At 29.4% G+C, this 15,939-nt stretch overlaps 1 protein-coding gene across 1 annotated transcript; it reads right to left on the bottom strand.

Annotated features, from left to right (window-relative positions):
- Positions 1 to 447: 447 nt before the first annotated feature.
- Positions 448 to 15,459, bottom strand: LOC113367782 (UDP-glucuronosyltransferase 2B31-like; the record flags this gene model as incomplete). The annotated part of the gene is given in 10 exon segments (XM_026609362.1): positions 448 to 635; positions 1,423 to 1,591; positions 1,684 to 1,810; positions 4,042 to 4,163; positions 5,586 to 5,790; positions 7,664 to 7,756; positions 10,225 to 10,397; positions 10,516 to 10,537; positions 15,110 to 15,262; positions 15,329 to 15,459. Coding segments are annotated over 10 exon segments (1,383 nt in total), but the record flags the coding sequence as incomplete, so codon positions are not given.
- Positions 15,460 to 15,939: the final 480 nt, after the last annotated feature.

A 15,939-nucleotide genomic window follows, 5' to 3' on the forward strand; every position in this document is an offset into this window, starting at 1 on the left:
GCATACTACAAGATGTATTTCAATTGTATTACTGCCATGAGCATTAAATTTATAACAAATATATTCTGAGTGAATAAATAGATATTAATTTAAAAATATGAACAAACGGCACTCTTTTTTGCACTAATTTATTAAATAATAATTTTCACAAACGTTTCGAGGTTTGTCTCATCTTCAGTGTGTTATAATTTAAAATTTATTTTCCATATTTCCATATTTTAAATTTTAAATTATAACACGCCGATGATGTGACAAACCTAGTCTCGAAACGATTGTGAAAATTATTATTTAATAAGTTAGTGCAAAAAAGAGTGTCGTTTGTTCATATTTCCAAATTAATTAAATTTATAGTTTAGCTAAAACAGTCTTGAATTAATTAATATCGTTTACTAAATTATTATTACTATTTTATTATTACCTTCGTAACAATCTGCTCCACATTCCGACTACCAAAGTAGCCAAGATGCAAATAAATAAAAAGGCGACTACATCTAACGAGTGCAAAGCGAACCAATTCAAATATCTTGCAGCAGTTCTCATTGCAGGAGCGCCCTGGTGTCTTATAACATACTCCGTCCAGTACACTGCCTCGTCCAGAGGCTTAATGGGCCTGTCTTTGGAATGGATTAGAAACCCTAGAAGGAAAAAATACAATGAAACACAATAAAATAATAACAGGAGAAGGTAGACATTTGTTGCCATTTTGCAATTGACCAGGAGACAGTAGGAGTAAAAGCAAAAAATGTCATTATATATTGATTTTATAAACGAGGCTATTTTTGAATATGTTTTATACTTTTCTACAAAGTCTCTTTCCAATGTGTAACCTTCTGAACCCTCTGCATAAAATATTTTACCATCTTAAACTTTCTGTTAGGTATTTGAATTTTCGCGCCAGAGCGTATCTAACAGAAATTTATTCTTTGTTAATTCGTTACTAACTTCAGGTGGACGCCATGTTTGTTTTTAACTGACATGATTTTTAAATAAAGATATGCAACTAACACTTCTGAATAAATATATTTCCACAAGAGGTGGTGGTATAATAAAAAAGCTTTCTTAAAATTACTCAATTTAATTTAAATGTTACTTGTATCGCGGTTCAGCAGCAAGAGAGTTATTTTACACAGTTTTAACATAAACAAAAGATGGCAGATATATAATTATACCAGGGGAACACTATTGCCAACATCACTAATAGTAATGGCGGGACATTTGAATTAATAAATATATATATATATATATATATATAACATTACATAGAAAAAATGTGACAATCAATTTTGTCTAGGTGGTAAATGATCAATCAAGGGAATTAAAAAGTATCTATGTATTATAAAATAAAAAGTATCTATCTATTATCTACTTTACTTGATGGCGTTCTGCTTAAATCCAACGTCCTGCAAAACGTCCTTCAAAGACTTCTCGAATTTTTCTTGAATTTCATGAACAAAGACATTCTAGCAATACCTTTTCTCACATAATTTTTAACATTTGTCATTTGATCACCGTATAAAGGCACACCGACCATTGGGACACCACAATAAACGGCTTCCATGGTTCCTAAGAGACCTCCATGAGTCACAAAGACCTGGAGGAGTGGACATAGATATAAAATAAGATAATAATAGATAATAGATAATAAAATAATAATTGTATTGTATTGGTGACAAATATACTTACTTTGATGTTGGGATGAGCCAAAAGGTCCCTTTGAGGTAACCATGGTTGGGTAACTACATTTTTGGGTACTACTAAACCTTGTGGAAAGTTCTTCGGGTTTGCTTTCCACAGAACCAAATGGGGTAACCTGTAAATGACAAATTTTGATAAAAAAAACTAGTGGTGCATGGCATCGTACCTTAGGGCTAATTTCTGAAACTTCCGGTACCATAACAAAACATTCGAAGAATAAAATTTAGTCCAAAAAGAAATTGAAACAAAAAAAATTTTCTCTTTTTGTCAACACAAGCAAAAAGTTTTTTGAATCATTCAGATCGGATGCTTAGTTCTCTCAAAAACTACCATTTTTAGCACATTTAGCTCGGTATCTCCGAAACGACTAAACCTGCCTTTGCCAAAATCTAATCACCATGCACTTCTACCCATCATTACAAATTGAATGTTTTTAGATCATTCAAATCGGATGCTCCGTTCTTTCAAAAACTCGATTTCTATTTTCTGCACTCTTTGCTCTGTATCTCCGTAACCGCCGGACCTGCCTTTGTCAAAAACTAATCAGCACATCTCCCTATCAATAGGAATCGAATATTTTTTGAACCATTCAAATCGGTTGATCCGTGCGCCCGAAAACGTGACCGAAAAATTGTCACCATACATACACACATACATCCATTTTCTCTAAGGTATGCCAAAACGTTCTTTAAAACGTGTAGATATGCAAAAATTTACAATTTCGATTTTTAGACGATTACAATAACTTACCCTACGGAAAGTTAATAATTTGTAAAACAAATAAAATGTAATTTTAATTCTTCATCTTTTCTAAATAAATTTAAAGGTATTGTTTCTTTGCCAATTTTAGGCAGTTTTACTTATTTTTTAAAAAAGATATTTTCTGAAGAAGGTTTTCTTTTAGTTTCCAAATTTGAAAATACTCAAAATTCTTTGTATACTTCTTTAAAATCAAATAGAACTGTTGACTCCGTTTACAAAGTGAATTGTAATGATTGTGAAAAATTCTATATTGGGGAGAGCTCATAATATACGTATATCTAAGAGAATGCTTCAACATAATTATAATTCTAAATATAAAAATCAATACAAAACAATGCTATCTGAACATATGCAAGATTTTAAACACACTTTTGATTTAAATAATCCCATTATTTTATATATTGAAAAAAATTTTGACCTAAAAAGGTTTGCTGAATCTGTTTAACGTATGTAAGTAAGTCAGATTTTTTAAATATTTGAACAGTTTTTTAACACTTTATAACTTTTTTTCTTCTTTTTTTTAGATCTCGAAATATTTTAATTACTAGATTTCACATTTAAAGTTCTATATATATATATATATATATATATATATATATATATATATATATATATATATATATATATATATATATATACGAGGTGTGTTCAAAAAGTACCCGGAATTTTTAAATTTCGCGGGTCTGGAGTGTCTGATTGTCAAATTTTTTTTTATTGTGTTGGTATATATGCCCCTAAAGTATGATGAAATTTTCAGCTATATTCACTGTTTACTTTGTCTGTGGTAGTCGCTAAGGTTCGACGTGTTTTTCTGAGCTCGGCGATTTTTACAATGGAAGAATTGAAAAGTCAAAGAATTTGTATTAAATTTTGCGTAAAAATGAAATAAAGTGTTGCAAAGTGCAAAATTCACCAGATATGGCTCCGTGTGACTTTTTCCTATTCCCAAAGTTGAAGGGACCCATGAATGGATTTGAAGGACGAAAGGACGGCGGTTTCCTCGATTGAAGAAAATCGCTGAGAGTGCTCAAGGACATATCAAAAAGTGAATATCAAGGGTGCTTCGAAAATTGGAAAAAACGCTGGCATAAGTGTATTATATCTGGAGGGGACTACTTTGAAGGGGACCACATTAATGTAGACGAATAAATAAATATTTTTTGAAAAAACGAAAATTCCGGTACTTTTTGAACAGACCTCGTATATATATATATATATATATATATATATATATTAGGTTGTCAAATATCTCCCTTCCGCTTTTTTGGTCTTGATTTATAATACAAAAAGGCGGAAGGGAGATATTTGACAACCTATATATATATTTGTTTTTGGAACAAAATATTTGTGTTCTAGTTGTCAAATTTTATATATTTTATATATAATGAGTATTACTAGTATAATAGCTCGAAACGTATTAAATAAGATTTTATATTTACTTTCTTTTAATTTTTTATTTTTTCGACTTGTGGCTGAAAAAACTATATAATATGTTTCAAAGTCGAAATAAACAATTTCAAGATATATATATATATATATATATATATATATATATATATACGTTATATTAAATGTATATGTTACCTTGAAAAAGTATCCAACATTATTTGAAGATTCTCTTGAGGTATCGTCTCAGATTGCACCATTGAACCAAAACTAAAATACACGACACCTTGTTTTGCACCGTCCAACAGTTTCTGTAAATCCTAAAATAAAAGTTTCATATTTAAATTGGGTAATATACTCCTAAAATTCCATGAATACAGATATATTCAAGGTGAGCTTTCCCAAGAATTAGTGTTTAGTGATCACAAGTCAAAGTTGGAAATAAATCTAAAGTTAGAGTTGGAAATAAATCTAAAGAAATAGGTCTAAAATATGTTGCTGCATCAAATTAGCATTAAATTTTGTCTAATAATATTTGGAACAAAAATCTTTAAAAAGTCGATAACGTGATTAATGTACACTAGGGAATGCAATACCGATGGAAAATTTCAATACCGGTATTTCGGTAATTTTTCATTTTTAAAACCGGAATACCAGTAAATTACCGGTATTTTTATTATCTTAAACAAAAGTAAACAAAATTGAAAGTTACTAGTACAAATATAAAAAATGTATAAACAACTACAACTATATTCAACTAAACAATAAAAACATTAAAATAAAACAATAATTTTATTTTTTTAAATAATAATTTAACAAAATTATATCCAATTTAATTAATTCATTATCATTATCGAGTATATCGAGTACTTTTCACAAAAAACAAACTTATGAGTAGGAAAGCCCAAAATTCATAACAGATCATATTACATTATTATAATAAACTGTATTGTCTGTATCCGATGTGTTAAATTAGCATAATCTCCAATATTTAAAAAAAAATTTTTTTTCTACACTAATTTAAGATCGGATACTTTATCGAGATAAATAATAAATTACTATAATTGTAGAGTATTGTTATTTAAAACAATGTGATGCTACTATAGTATTTTCAAACTTCGAAACGTTTTCAAAAAATAATATTTTATAATTGTAATAAGAAGCAAAAGTATTTAGTAATTATCATAACTATTATGTATAAAGTTAGAAAAAAATTAAGATTACGCAGGGGTAATCTGTATGATATAAAATATTTTGGCGCAAATATTACTTAAAAAACCGTTACATTTTTACATAAGACGAAACAAACATCATTATCTATCAGTCCAATTCTATTTATTGTAACACGATATTGAAGCCCTTTGGAAAGCAATAAATATTCAGTTTAATGACGAGTTGAGATAATATTTGACATTTGTTTATCTTATAGAATCACTTGAAGATATAGCTGTTTATGCGATTATGGAATTTAAAAATAAATTTGTTCCAAGAAATTTAAACTTTAGTGTATTAAATAGCGCTTACGTAAAAATACCGAAAATACCGGTATTTTTGGGGTAAATACCGGTAAAAATACCGCCAAAAAATCGGGCGGTTTACTGGTAATTCGGTATTGCATTCCCTAATGTACACCCCCTTATAGCGGAATTCATTCTCTCTCGAGCAGCAGCCACAACCAGGTTAAATTTATAAAATATTAAACATCTTTAATTTTCATATAATCTTCTATTTTCTTTTTATACCTGTGGTAAGGGTGCAGGTTCTGGTGTAATATGCAATCCACCGACTTCTTTATGTGCAGGACTCGAAGGCCTGGCACCAGTCAACGAGAAATGACTATTGGACAGTAGCAGACTTGGTGTAGTGCTTAATTTTTGCAAAGGTGGAGCATCAGGAAATGTAGAGGACATGTAGGACTCTGAGGGTAGTCTTGATACGTAGTGATAACTGAGAAATATAAAATATATAATTGATATATATATATATATATATATATATATACATTAAATGTTAAATATGAACAATACATTACTCAGATTTTTAACACACGCTTTATTTAATAATTACAGACGTTTCGAGACTATGGCCATAGTATATATACCGGTATGTCTCATCTTCAGTGTAATTTCAAAAAACAGTTACTTATATACTACACATCCTTTAATTTTTTATTTAAATTACATTCAATTTTTGATATACAAAAAACACGAACAATCCCCTTGCAATGTTTGACTCAGTACTAAAAAACATGTGATACTTTTTATTGAAGAAAATAAATAAATGAAAAAAAATTATAAATTATTAATGTTTATATAAGAGTCGTGTAAAATATTTGTGTCGGTTCTCAGATTTATATATCTATATATATTAGATTGTCAAATATCTCGCTTCCGCCTTTTTGCTCTTGGTTTATAATACAAAAAGGCGGAAGGGAGATATTTGACAACCTTATATATGTAAATCTCGTGTCACGATGTTGGTTCGCGATGGACGCCCAAACTACTGAACCGATTTTAAATTTTATTGGCTCATCGTGTGCATATATATCCAACTTAGGTTATAGGAAATTTTGAAAAGTAAATTTAAAATATAAATATATAATTTTTATAAATTTCTAAAAATTTTGACAGAAAATGGCCAAAAAAAAAACAAAACACTAAAATGACAAATGTCAAAATTTAAGGAAATCCAAATTTGATGAAATTCTATATTCAAAATCACTGTTTATAGTTTTAAATTTAATTAAAAATCAATGCTTAAAAATTTAAATAAATGTTGACATGTAAAAAAATTAAATGTCATTTGTCAATATTTATGAAAATAATTATATAAATAGATTTACGATTTAGATTTAATTGATTAGCTTACCAAATTATTTCGAATACCAAAACTTCATCAAAACATTATAGATCACAATAAACAAGCGGCATATTGAATTTAAAATTAATCATAAACAAAATTTTGACATTTCACAAAAAAATGTTTAACGACTTACTTCTAATATTTATATAAAAAATTGTATATTTAGATAAAGATACTGCGTTTTAAAAAAAAATGACATAAACAAAATTAAAATAAACAAAACACTATGATGCGTTGGAATTATTTATCGGAGTGTAAAGAAATTTGTGTAATTAAAATATAATATTATTATTAATATATCAGTTAAGATATATTTTGATTGTTATCGCAAATGCTAATCTTACAGGAAATTGTAACCTATTAAATGGAATAGTACAATCTGAGGGTATCATTGGAATCTGACAAAAACAAACTAGACAAACTAAATATTATATCATATTATATTAAATTTTGACCGAAAAGAAAATATTTTGACAATTATAATTAATTTGAAATAAAATGCAAATGTCAAAAATCAGACCTTTATGTAAAAAAATATTTATTTCCACAATATTCCTGTGTTGATTTAGCCAAACTTATAAATTTAACAATTATATAATTATTCATTGATGACTTAAAATAATTATTAATTTATTAACAAATAAATAATATTTGAAAGAAAATTTTATTGACATATATGACATGACAAAAGTATAATAAACAAAAAACTATGATGCGAGTGAATTAATATTTGAAGTAAGAGAGGTCAAATAATTTTGAAAATTATAACAAATTTTTAACTATTTGTCAAAGAATCAGAGTCCAAATCTGTTAAATATTTGATTTTTGGCACTTTTATTAATTTTTTAACAATTCAGGCATATTTTTTATGGCAAAGCACCGTTTGCCGGGTTAGCTAGTATATATATATATATATATATATATATATATATAATTTGCAGAATGTATTTATTATTACCCATAGTAGGTGAAGATGTGCATCAAGAAGTTCCTCACACGTTGCCAAAAGTCCATACGATCCGATAAATTAGTCATCATGTGTGGAACGTAACTAGAATATAATAAAAGTATTAACGATTAGCAAAAGTTATGAATTATTAACTTCCCGTAGGGTAAGTTATTGTAATGGGCCGAAAATCGAAATTGAACACTTTTACATTTCTCGACGTTTTGAAGGTTTCTGAACATTTTACTGACATACCTCAGAAAACTAATGGATGTGTGTGTGTGTGTGTGTATGTATGTATGGATACAACTTTTCGTCCACGTTTTCGGGCGCACGGATCAACCGATTTGAATGGTTCAAAAAACATTCGATTCCTATTGATAGGGAGATGTGCTGATTAGTTTTTGGCAAAGGCAGGTCCAGCATTTACGGAGATAAAGAGCAAAGAGTGCAGAAAATAGAAATCGAGTTTTTGAAAGAACGGAGCATCCGATTTGAATGATCTAAAAAACATTCAATTAGTAATGATTGGGAAAAGTGTCTATTAGTTTTTGATAAAGGCAGGCCCAGCCATTTCAAAGATACAAAGCTAAATGTGTAAAAAATGGCAGTTTTTGAGAGAACTAAGCGTCCGATTTAAATGATTCAAAGAACTTTCTGCTTGTTTTAACAAAATAATTGATTTTGAAAAAAAAAATTGTTCTAAATTTTTTTTTTCATTTTTTTTTTTTCAATTTTTGTATATCGAAAATAATTCAGATTTTATTTTTAATTCTGACTATAGTTCTAATATACTTTAAACAAATAATTTCAACTTTGCAATTCAGTTTATATAATTCTTATAAATATTAGACAATGTTACAATATTAATAATAATCTATTTGAAAACATTCAGTATTCCTCAAACATTTCGTTACGGTACGGGAAGTTCCAGCAATTTGCCTTAAGGCGCGATGCCATACACCCCACTAGTTTGTGTTTACTTTCTATTGGTTTATATTTTTTGTATTTAATTCTGTTTTTCACTTGCTGGAAACTTTATTTAAATGGTCTTAAAATTTTAAATTATAATACACCGATGATGAGACAAACCAAGTCTCGAAACGTTTGTAAAATTAATATTATTTAATAAAATAGTTTAGACACAGAGAAACATAATGAATTTGAAAATGCGCGCCATTGTTAAATGCGAAAGCGATATGAGAAGTGTCTCATCTTTCTGTAAGTATACTCTATGCTCCATATGTCAAATTATAAATTTAATTTAAGTTGAAATCATTTATGGACTACGGTATTGAAAAGGATTGTTAATTATTGATTAAACTAGCTTATTATTTAGCCCACGCCTATTTTGGAATCATTTCAATTATTTCGTAAGTGAGTATAAGCAGTTGAAATATTTAAAAATGTCAGAAGAAACACTTATGTCAATGAATGATCCGGCAATTAAAATTGAACCACTAGAATATTCAGAAGAAGACATTAAACACGAAATTCAGGATGATATTGATGTTTCTGACGATGTTGTTAAATCTGAATCGTGTTCTGAGGATGATGAAACCTGTTTAGAAAATTTCAAGAACTCTGAAGTGACTTTCGAAGAAGGAGTCAAACAGGAGTTAGTCGAGGCATCAGTTTATGAATGTGACATTTGTGATCAATCATTTGCAGAATCTGATCAATTAAAAGAGCATATGGTCGATCACAAGCCTAGTAGTAGCAAAGAACGCTCTTTACCATGCGAAATCTGTCATAAGACTATCAAACAAAAGGTTACCTGAAAACTCACATGCTTTTGCATAGTGAAAAACGCCCCCATGAATGCAGTATATGCAACAAGACATTCACACAAAAATGTCATCTGAAAACACACACGCTGATTCACAAAGGAATATAAACATTTCTTAAATTGAATTTAAATATTAGGAAAAAATAAAATATGTGAAAGAATGTATCAATAGTTTAAATCACATTATATTCATTTATTGTTAAAACCAGGCAATTGTTACTTATTATTCACTTTATTGGTTCTTTTTTAACTAGTAATAGTAACTTTACTAACTATAGTAATGGTTTTTTTCCATGTTTTGAAGGTTTCTGAACATTTTGGCATACCTCAGAAAAAATGGATGTATGTGTGTGTGTGTGTGTGTGTACGTATGTATGGAACAATTTTTCGGTCACGTTTTCGGGCGCACGAATCAACCGATTTAAGTGGTTCAAAAAACATTCGATTCCTATTGATAGGGAGATGTGCTGATTAGTTTTTGGTAAAGGCAGGTCCAGCCATTTCGAAGATACAAAAATTTTTTTTTCAAGGAATTTTTTTTTGTATATCGAAAATAATTCAGATATTAATATTAATTCTGTTCTAATATATTTTTAACAAATAATTTCAACTTTGCAATTTAGTTTATGTAGGTCTTATAAATACTAGACAATGTTACAATATTTATAATAATATATTTGAAAACGTTTAAAATTTCTTGAATATTTCATTACGGTACAGGAAGTTCCAGCAATTTGCCTTAAGGCATGATGCCATACACCACTAGTTTAGTTATATATTTTACCTTGGTATCGTTGGAATATCCACTTGATGTGCCATCCAGTCCATAGGAATAGCACACGATAAAGACACCCATGGTGCTTGAAATTTATGGACGAAGCCCAAAAAGCAATCCGTGCCAAAAGTTTCTGTAACTATCAAGTCGTACTTTTCATTGGAGGCTGCCAAATCTTGAAACTAGGAAAAAAAAAATAATATTACGATGAATTATGAAAATTAGATAAGGTAGATGGAAGAGTTTCTACTCAGAGGTGAACAACTCTCTACAAAATTTTTTTTTGTCGAAAAATTTTACCTTTGTACAAATAAACTGATAACTGTTCATATCAATTATCAAGTGATATGTTAAATAATTCAATTACCAAAGTGAAAATTACAAAATAGGGGGGTGAAAATTTAGGGTCGGATGTACTTTCTAATTTCTCATTAAATAAACTTAAAACTAGTGGGGTGTATGGCATCGTGCCTTAAGGCAAATTGCTGGAACTTCCCGTACCGTAACAAAATGTTCGAGGAATACTGAATGTTTTCAAAGAGATTATTATAAATATTGTAACATTGTCTAATATTTATAAATATTATATAAACTGAATTGCAGAGTTGAAATTATTTGTAAAGTATATTAGAACTATAGTCAGAATTAAAAATGAAATCTGAATTATTTTCGATATACAAAAAAAATTGTTTTTGAAAAAAAAAAGTTGAAACAATTTTTTTTTCCAAAATCAATTATTTTGTTAAGACAAGCAGAAAGTTCTTTGAATCATTTAAATCGGACGCTTAGTTCTCTCAAAAACTGCCATTTTTTGCACATTTAGCTCCGTATCTTCGAAATGGCTGGGCCTGCCTTTGCTAAAAACTAATAACCAACCTTCTCCCAATCATTACTAATTGAATGTTTTTTAGTTCATTCAAATCGGATGCTCCGTTCTCTCAAAAACTCGATTTCTATTTTCTGCGCTCTTTGCACCGTATCTCCGTAACTGCTAGTCCTGCCTTCGCCAAAAACTAATCAGCACATCTCCTTATCAATAGGAATCAAATGTTTTTTGAACCATTCAAATCGGTTGATCCGTGCGCCCGAAAACGTGGACGAAAAATTGTATCCATACATACATACACACACACACACATCCATTTTTTTTGAGGTATGCCAAAACGTTCAGAAACCTTCAAAACGTCGAGAAATGTAAAAATTTTCAATTCCGATTTTCGGCCCATTACAATAACTTACCCTACGGGAAGTTAATAAACTTAAAATAAGGAAAATTGGTTAAAAAAAGGACTATTACAAAATGCAAGTTTGGAAAAACGCAGGGTAAAAATTTAGGGTTGTACGTATTTTTCAATTGAAAAGTCGAATTTTCAAAAAGTCATTTTTTTCTAAAAATATCAAAATTTCTCAAAAATCTCATTTCTTCATAGTTTTTTTTAAATTGTAATTTTTGGTACGGAAAGTTCCAGCAATTTGCCTTAAGGCGCGATGCCATGCACCCCTAGTTTTAAGTTTATTTAATAGGAAAATTAAAAAAGTCTCAGGGGTAGAAAACCCATATTGAAAAATCCAAAGTGAAAATTACAAAATGGGAATTTGTAGTAGGAGGGTAAAAATTTTAAATTGTATGTACATTCCATGTACTTTCCAATTCCGCATTAATAAAACTAGAATAAAAAAAAATGTTGAAAAAAGACCATTACATAATGTAAATTTGGGAGGGTAAATATTTAGGGTTTTATGTTTATTGTTCTTTCGATGACCTTGTTAACTTCCCGTAGGGCAAGTTATAGTAATCGCAAAAAAATCGAAAATGAAAATTTTTATATATCTTTACGTTTCAGAGGTTTCTGAACATTTTGGCATACCTTGGAAAAAATGGATGTATGTGTGTGTGTGTCTGTGTGTGTGTGTGCATGTATGTATGTGTGTGCGGATACAAATTTTCGTCGACGATTTCGGGAACACGGATCAACCGATTTGAATAATTCAAAAAACATTCGATTCGTATTGATGAGGTGACGTGCTGATTAGTTTTTGACGAAGGCAGGTCTAGCCGTTCCGAAAAAACGGGGCAAAAAGTGCCGAAAACGGTAACTCAGTTTTTAAGAGAACGGAGCGTCCGATTCGAATAATTCAAAAAACATTTTACTTGTATTGACAAGATGAAGAATTGATCGAATTTTCATGAAGGCAGGTCTAGCGGTTTCCAAGATCTAATGATAAAAGTAAAAAAAAATGCCATTTGGCGGTCAAAAATGATCATTAGACATATGCACATCAAATTATCAGATATTTTATAGAGATTTTAACAATAAGTTTAAAAATTTTTACACATCTATGGGTTCCGTACCAGTGTTCATCCGTTAGACGGCGATACGGCGCTTACGCGCTTTGACATTTCGTCTCTAAGCAGTTAAAGCAGTACGATTGCTTTGAAAAAAAGTTCAGAATTTCCAAAATAAGTCAAAATAAAAAAAACATTTTTCTTTTCAAAAAAATTTTGTTTTCAAAAAAAAAATTTTTTTTCAAAAAAAAAATTTTTTGTCAAATTTATAGTTTCTCAAAAATCTAATATTTTCGAAGTAAAATTTTTTCAAAAATGTTAATCTTTTTTAAAAAAATTTGCCTTAAGGCACGATGCCTTAATTGCCTTAAGACAGAATTCCACTTACAGCTAGTTATATACATGTACATTAGTCATATGCATTTTATAAGTTATCTTTACAATTTTATTTTATTTGATTGCATATCAATAGAAACAAATGTCGTTTCTGCGCATGCCAATACTTGATTGTCATTTGTCAGCTCATTGTTTGGTTCAGAGGCGTACCAAAGACATTGTGAGACATAGTGATTTCTTTACTTATAAACATTTGAATTACAATTTTTTTTTTTGTAATTTTGGGTAAAATGGCAGCCAAATACCAGAAGAGGTACACATCCGGCATTGCATGCTCTTTGAGTTTCGCAAGGGAAATAACGCAACAGTTGCTACCAAAAACATTTGCGATGTTTATCCAAAAGCACTGGATATTCGTAAATGCCAAAGGTGGTTTTCCAAGTTCAAATCGGGTAATTTTGATCTTTCCGACTCGTATCGATCAGGAAGACCATCAGCGTTAGACAACGACGTGTTAACGGCGGAATTGGAAGCAAATCCGTGTCAGACGATCGAGGAATTGTCAAACAGTCTCAACCAACCTTGGTCGACCATCCAAGAACATTTGAAGCAGATTGGGAAAGTAAGCAGAGCAGGTGTTTGGGTCCCGCATAATTTGTCCGAACAGAATAAGGCTAACCGATCAATCACATGCAACTTATTGCTTCAACGACACAACACAGAAGCGTTTTGCCTCATCCACCATATTCGACCGATGTCGCACCATCGGATTTCCACTTATTCCGAGGGCTGCAACACTTTTTAAGTGGCAAAACATTTGCAAATTTGGATGATATCCAAAATGCCATCTCTAGATATTTTTCCGAAAAACCAATTAATTTTTATCGATCAGGGATTGAAAATTTACTCACTGGATGGCAAAAGGTTATTGACAATGATGGGGAATACATCATTGATTAAAAATAAAGACTCGTTAAAAATGTATGTGTTTGTAGTTTAGCGTAAGAAAACGACATTACTTTCCGGTCCCCCTAATATTTAATGGAAAATAAATAAAAACCCTAATTTTCTTCAGAAAAAGTCTCAGGGGCAGAAAACCTTTATTAATTCGGTATACCGGTATACCGAATTACTGGTAAACCGCCCGAATTTTCGGCGGTATTTTTACCGGTATTTACCCCTAAAATACCGGTATTTTCAGTATCTTTGCATAAACGCTATTTGATACATAATACCCTAATGTTCAAATTTCTCGGAACTAATTTATCTTTAAATTCCATAATCGCATAAACAGCTATATCTTCAAGTGATTCTATATGATGAACAAATGTCAAATATTATCTCAACTCGTCATTAAACTGAATAATTATTGCTTTCCATAGGGCTTCATATCGTGTTACAATAAATAGAATTGGACTGACAGATTATGATGTTTGTTTCATCTTTTGTAAAAATGTAACGATTTTTTTATGTGATATTTGCGCCAAAATATTTTATATCATACAGATTACCACTGCGTAATATTTATTTTTTCTAACTATATACATAATAATTTGATAATTACTAAATATTTTTGCTTGTTATTACAATTATAAAATATTATTTTTCGAAAACGTTTCGAAGTTTGAAAATACTACAGAAGCATCACATTGTTTTAAATAAAAATACTCAACAATTATAGTAACTTATTATTTATCTTGACAAAGTATCCGATCTTAAATTAGTGTAGAATTATTGTTTTAATTTTGGAGATTATGCTAATTTAACACATCGGATACAGACAATACAGTTTATTATAATAATGTAATATGATCTTTTATGAGTTTTTGATCTTTCTTACTCATAAGTTTGTTTTTCGTGAAAAGTACTCAATATATTCGATAGTGATAATGAATTAATTAAATTGGATATAATTTTGTTAAATTATTATTTAAAAAAATAAACTTATTGTTTTATTTTATTGTTTAGTTGAATATAGTTGTAGCTGTATATACACTTTTTATATTTGTCCTAGTAACTTTCAATTTTGTTCACGTTTGTTTAAGATAATAAAAATACCGGTAATTTACCGGTATACCGGTTTTAAAATGAAAAATTACCGAAATACCGGTATTGAAATTTTCCATCGGTATTGCATTCCCTAGTGCCAACCAAGCCAAAACAGTTATCATATTTTCGAACCCAGGCTTATATAAACAAAATTGCAAACAAAGTTTACTAAATCAATAATACTAATAATTTAATTATAACATTATATTCTAATTACTGTACCTGTTTTGTTGGATACAACATTTTACACAAATACTTCCAGTCAAGTGCCAAACGACAAAAGCAGTCCCGATGAGCCCCATTTGTCCAACGAGACTGTAACTCATATTGTTCATAACTGTTGGCAGAGTACCTGCCAGACTTATTTCTTTATAACTAGAAAAATATAATTAATAATTAATAAAATATTATTAAATAAAATGATATATCATTTTTGATTACTTGGCTAAGGGTTCTTTTCGTGGAAAATGTGTGACGACTGTGACTTGGTGTCCTTTTTTGGCAAGGGCTTCCATTAGGGCTTTTGCAGGTGCCCAATGGCTTGGTCCATTTAATGGAAAAAGTCCTAAAATAATAATTTATATATATATATATATATATATATATATATACATATATATATGATAGTTTTGTCGACGTTGATACATATTTGTAAAATTTTTGCAGCCCAATCGTCGAATTAAAAAGATATTAAATAACAAAATTATTTATTCCATTAAACGTTTCGACACTTGATGTATGTCATCATTCAGTAATCAAACCAGAAAAAATAATTATGATGTAAAATTAATTGAACACTAAATATGTATAAAATAATAATATACTATTATATTAACATATGAGAAATTGAAGGATTGCCTGACCACACTTGCTTTGTAGCCTTGATCAGTGTCCATAATGCACCGCTATTAATAACATAAAATATAGGAGGGCAATATGTGCTCCTTCAATTTCTCGTTTGTTAATATAATAGTATATTATTATTTTACACAAATTTAGTGTTCAATCAGTTTTACATCATAATTAATTTTTTCTGTTGTTTTTCCTGGTTT

This window comes from Ctenocephalides felis, unplaced genomic scaffold (genome assembly GCF_003426905.1).
Source record: "Ctenocephalides felis isolate EL2017-DRISC unplaced genomic scaffold, ASM342690v1 CF-g0.4_SCAFFOLD_01170, whole genome shotgun sequence".
Lineage (NCBI taxonomy): Eukaryota > Metazoa > Arthropoda > Insecta > Siphonaptera > Pulicidae > Ctenocephalides > Ctenocephalides felis.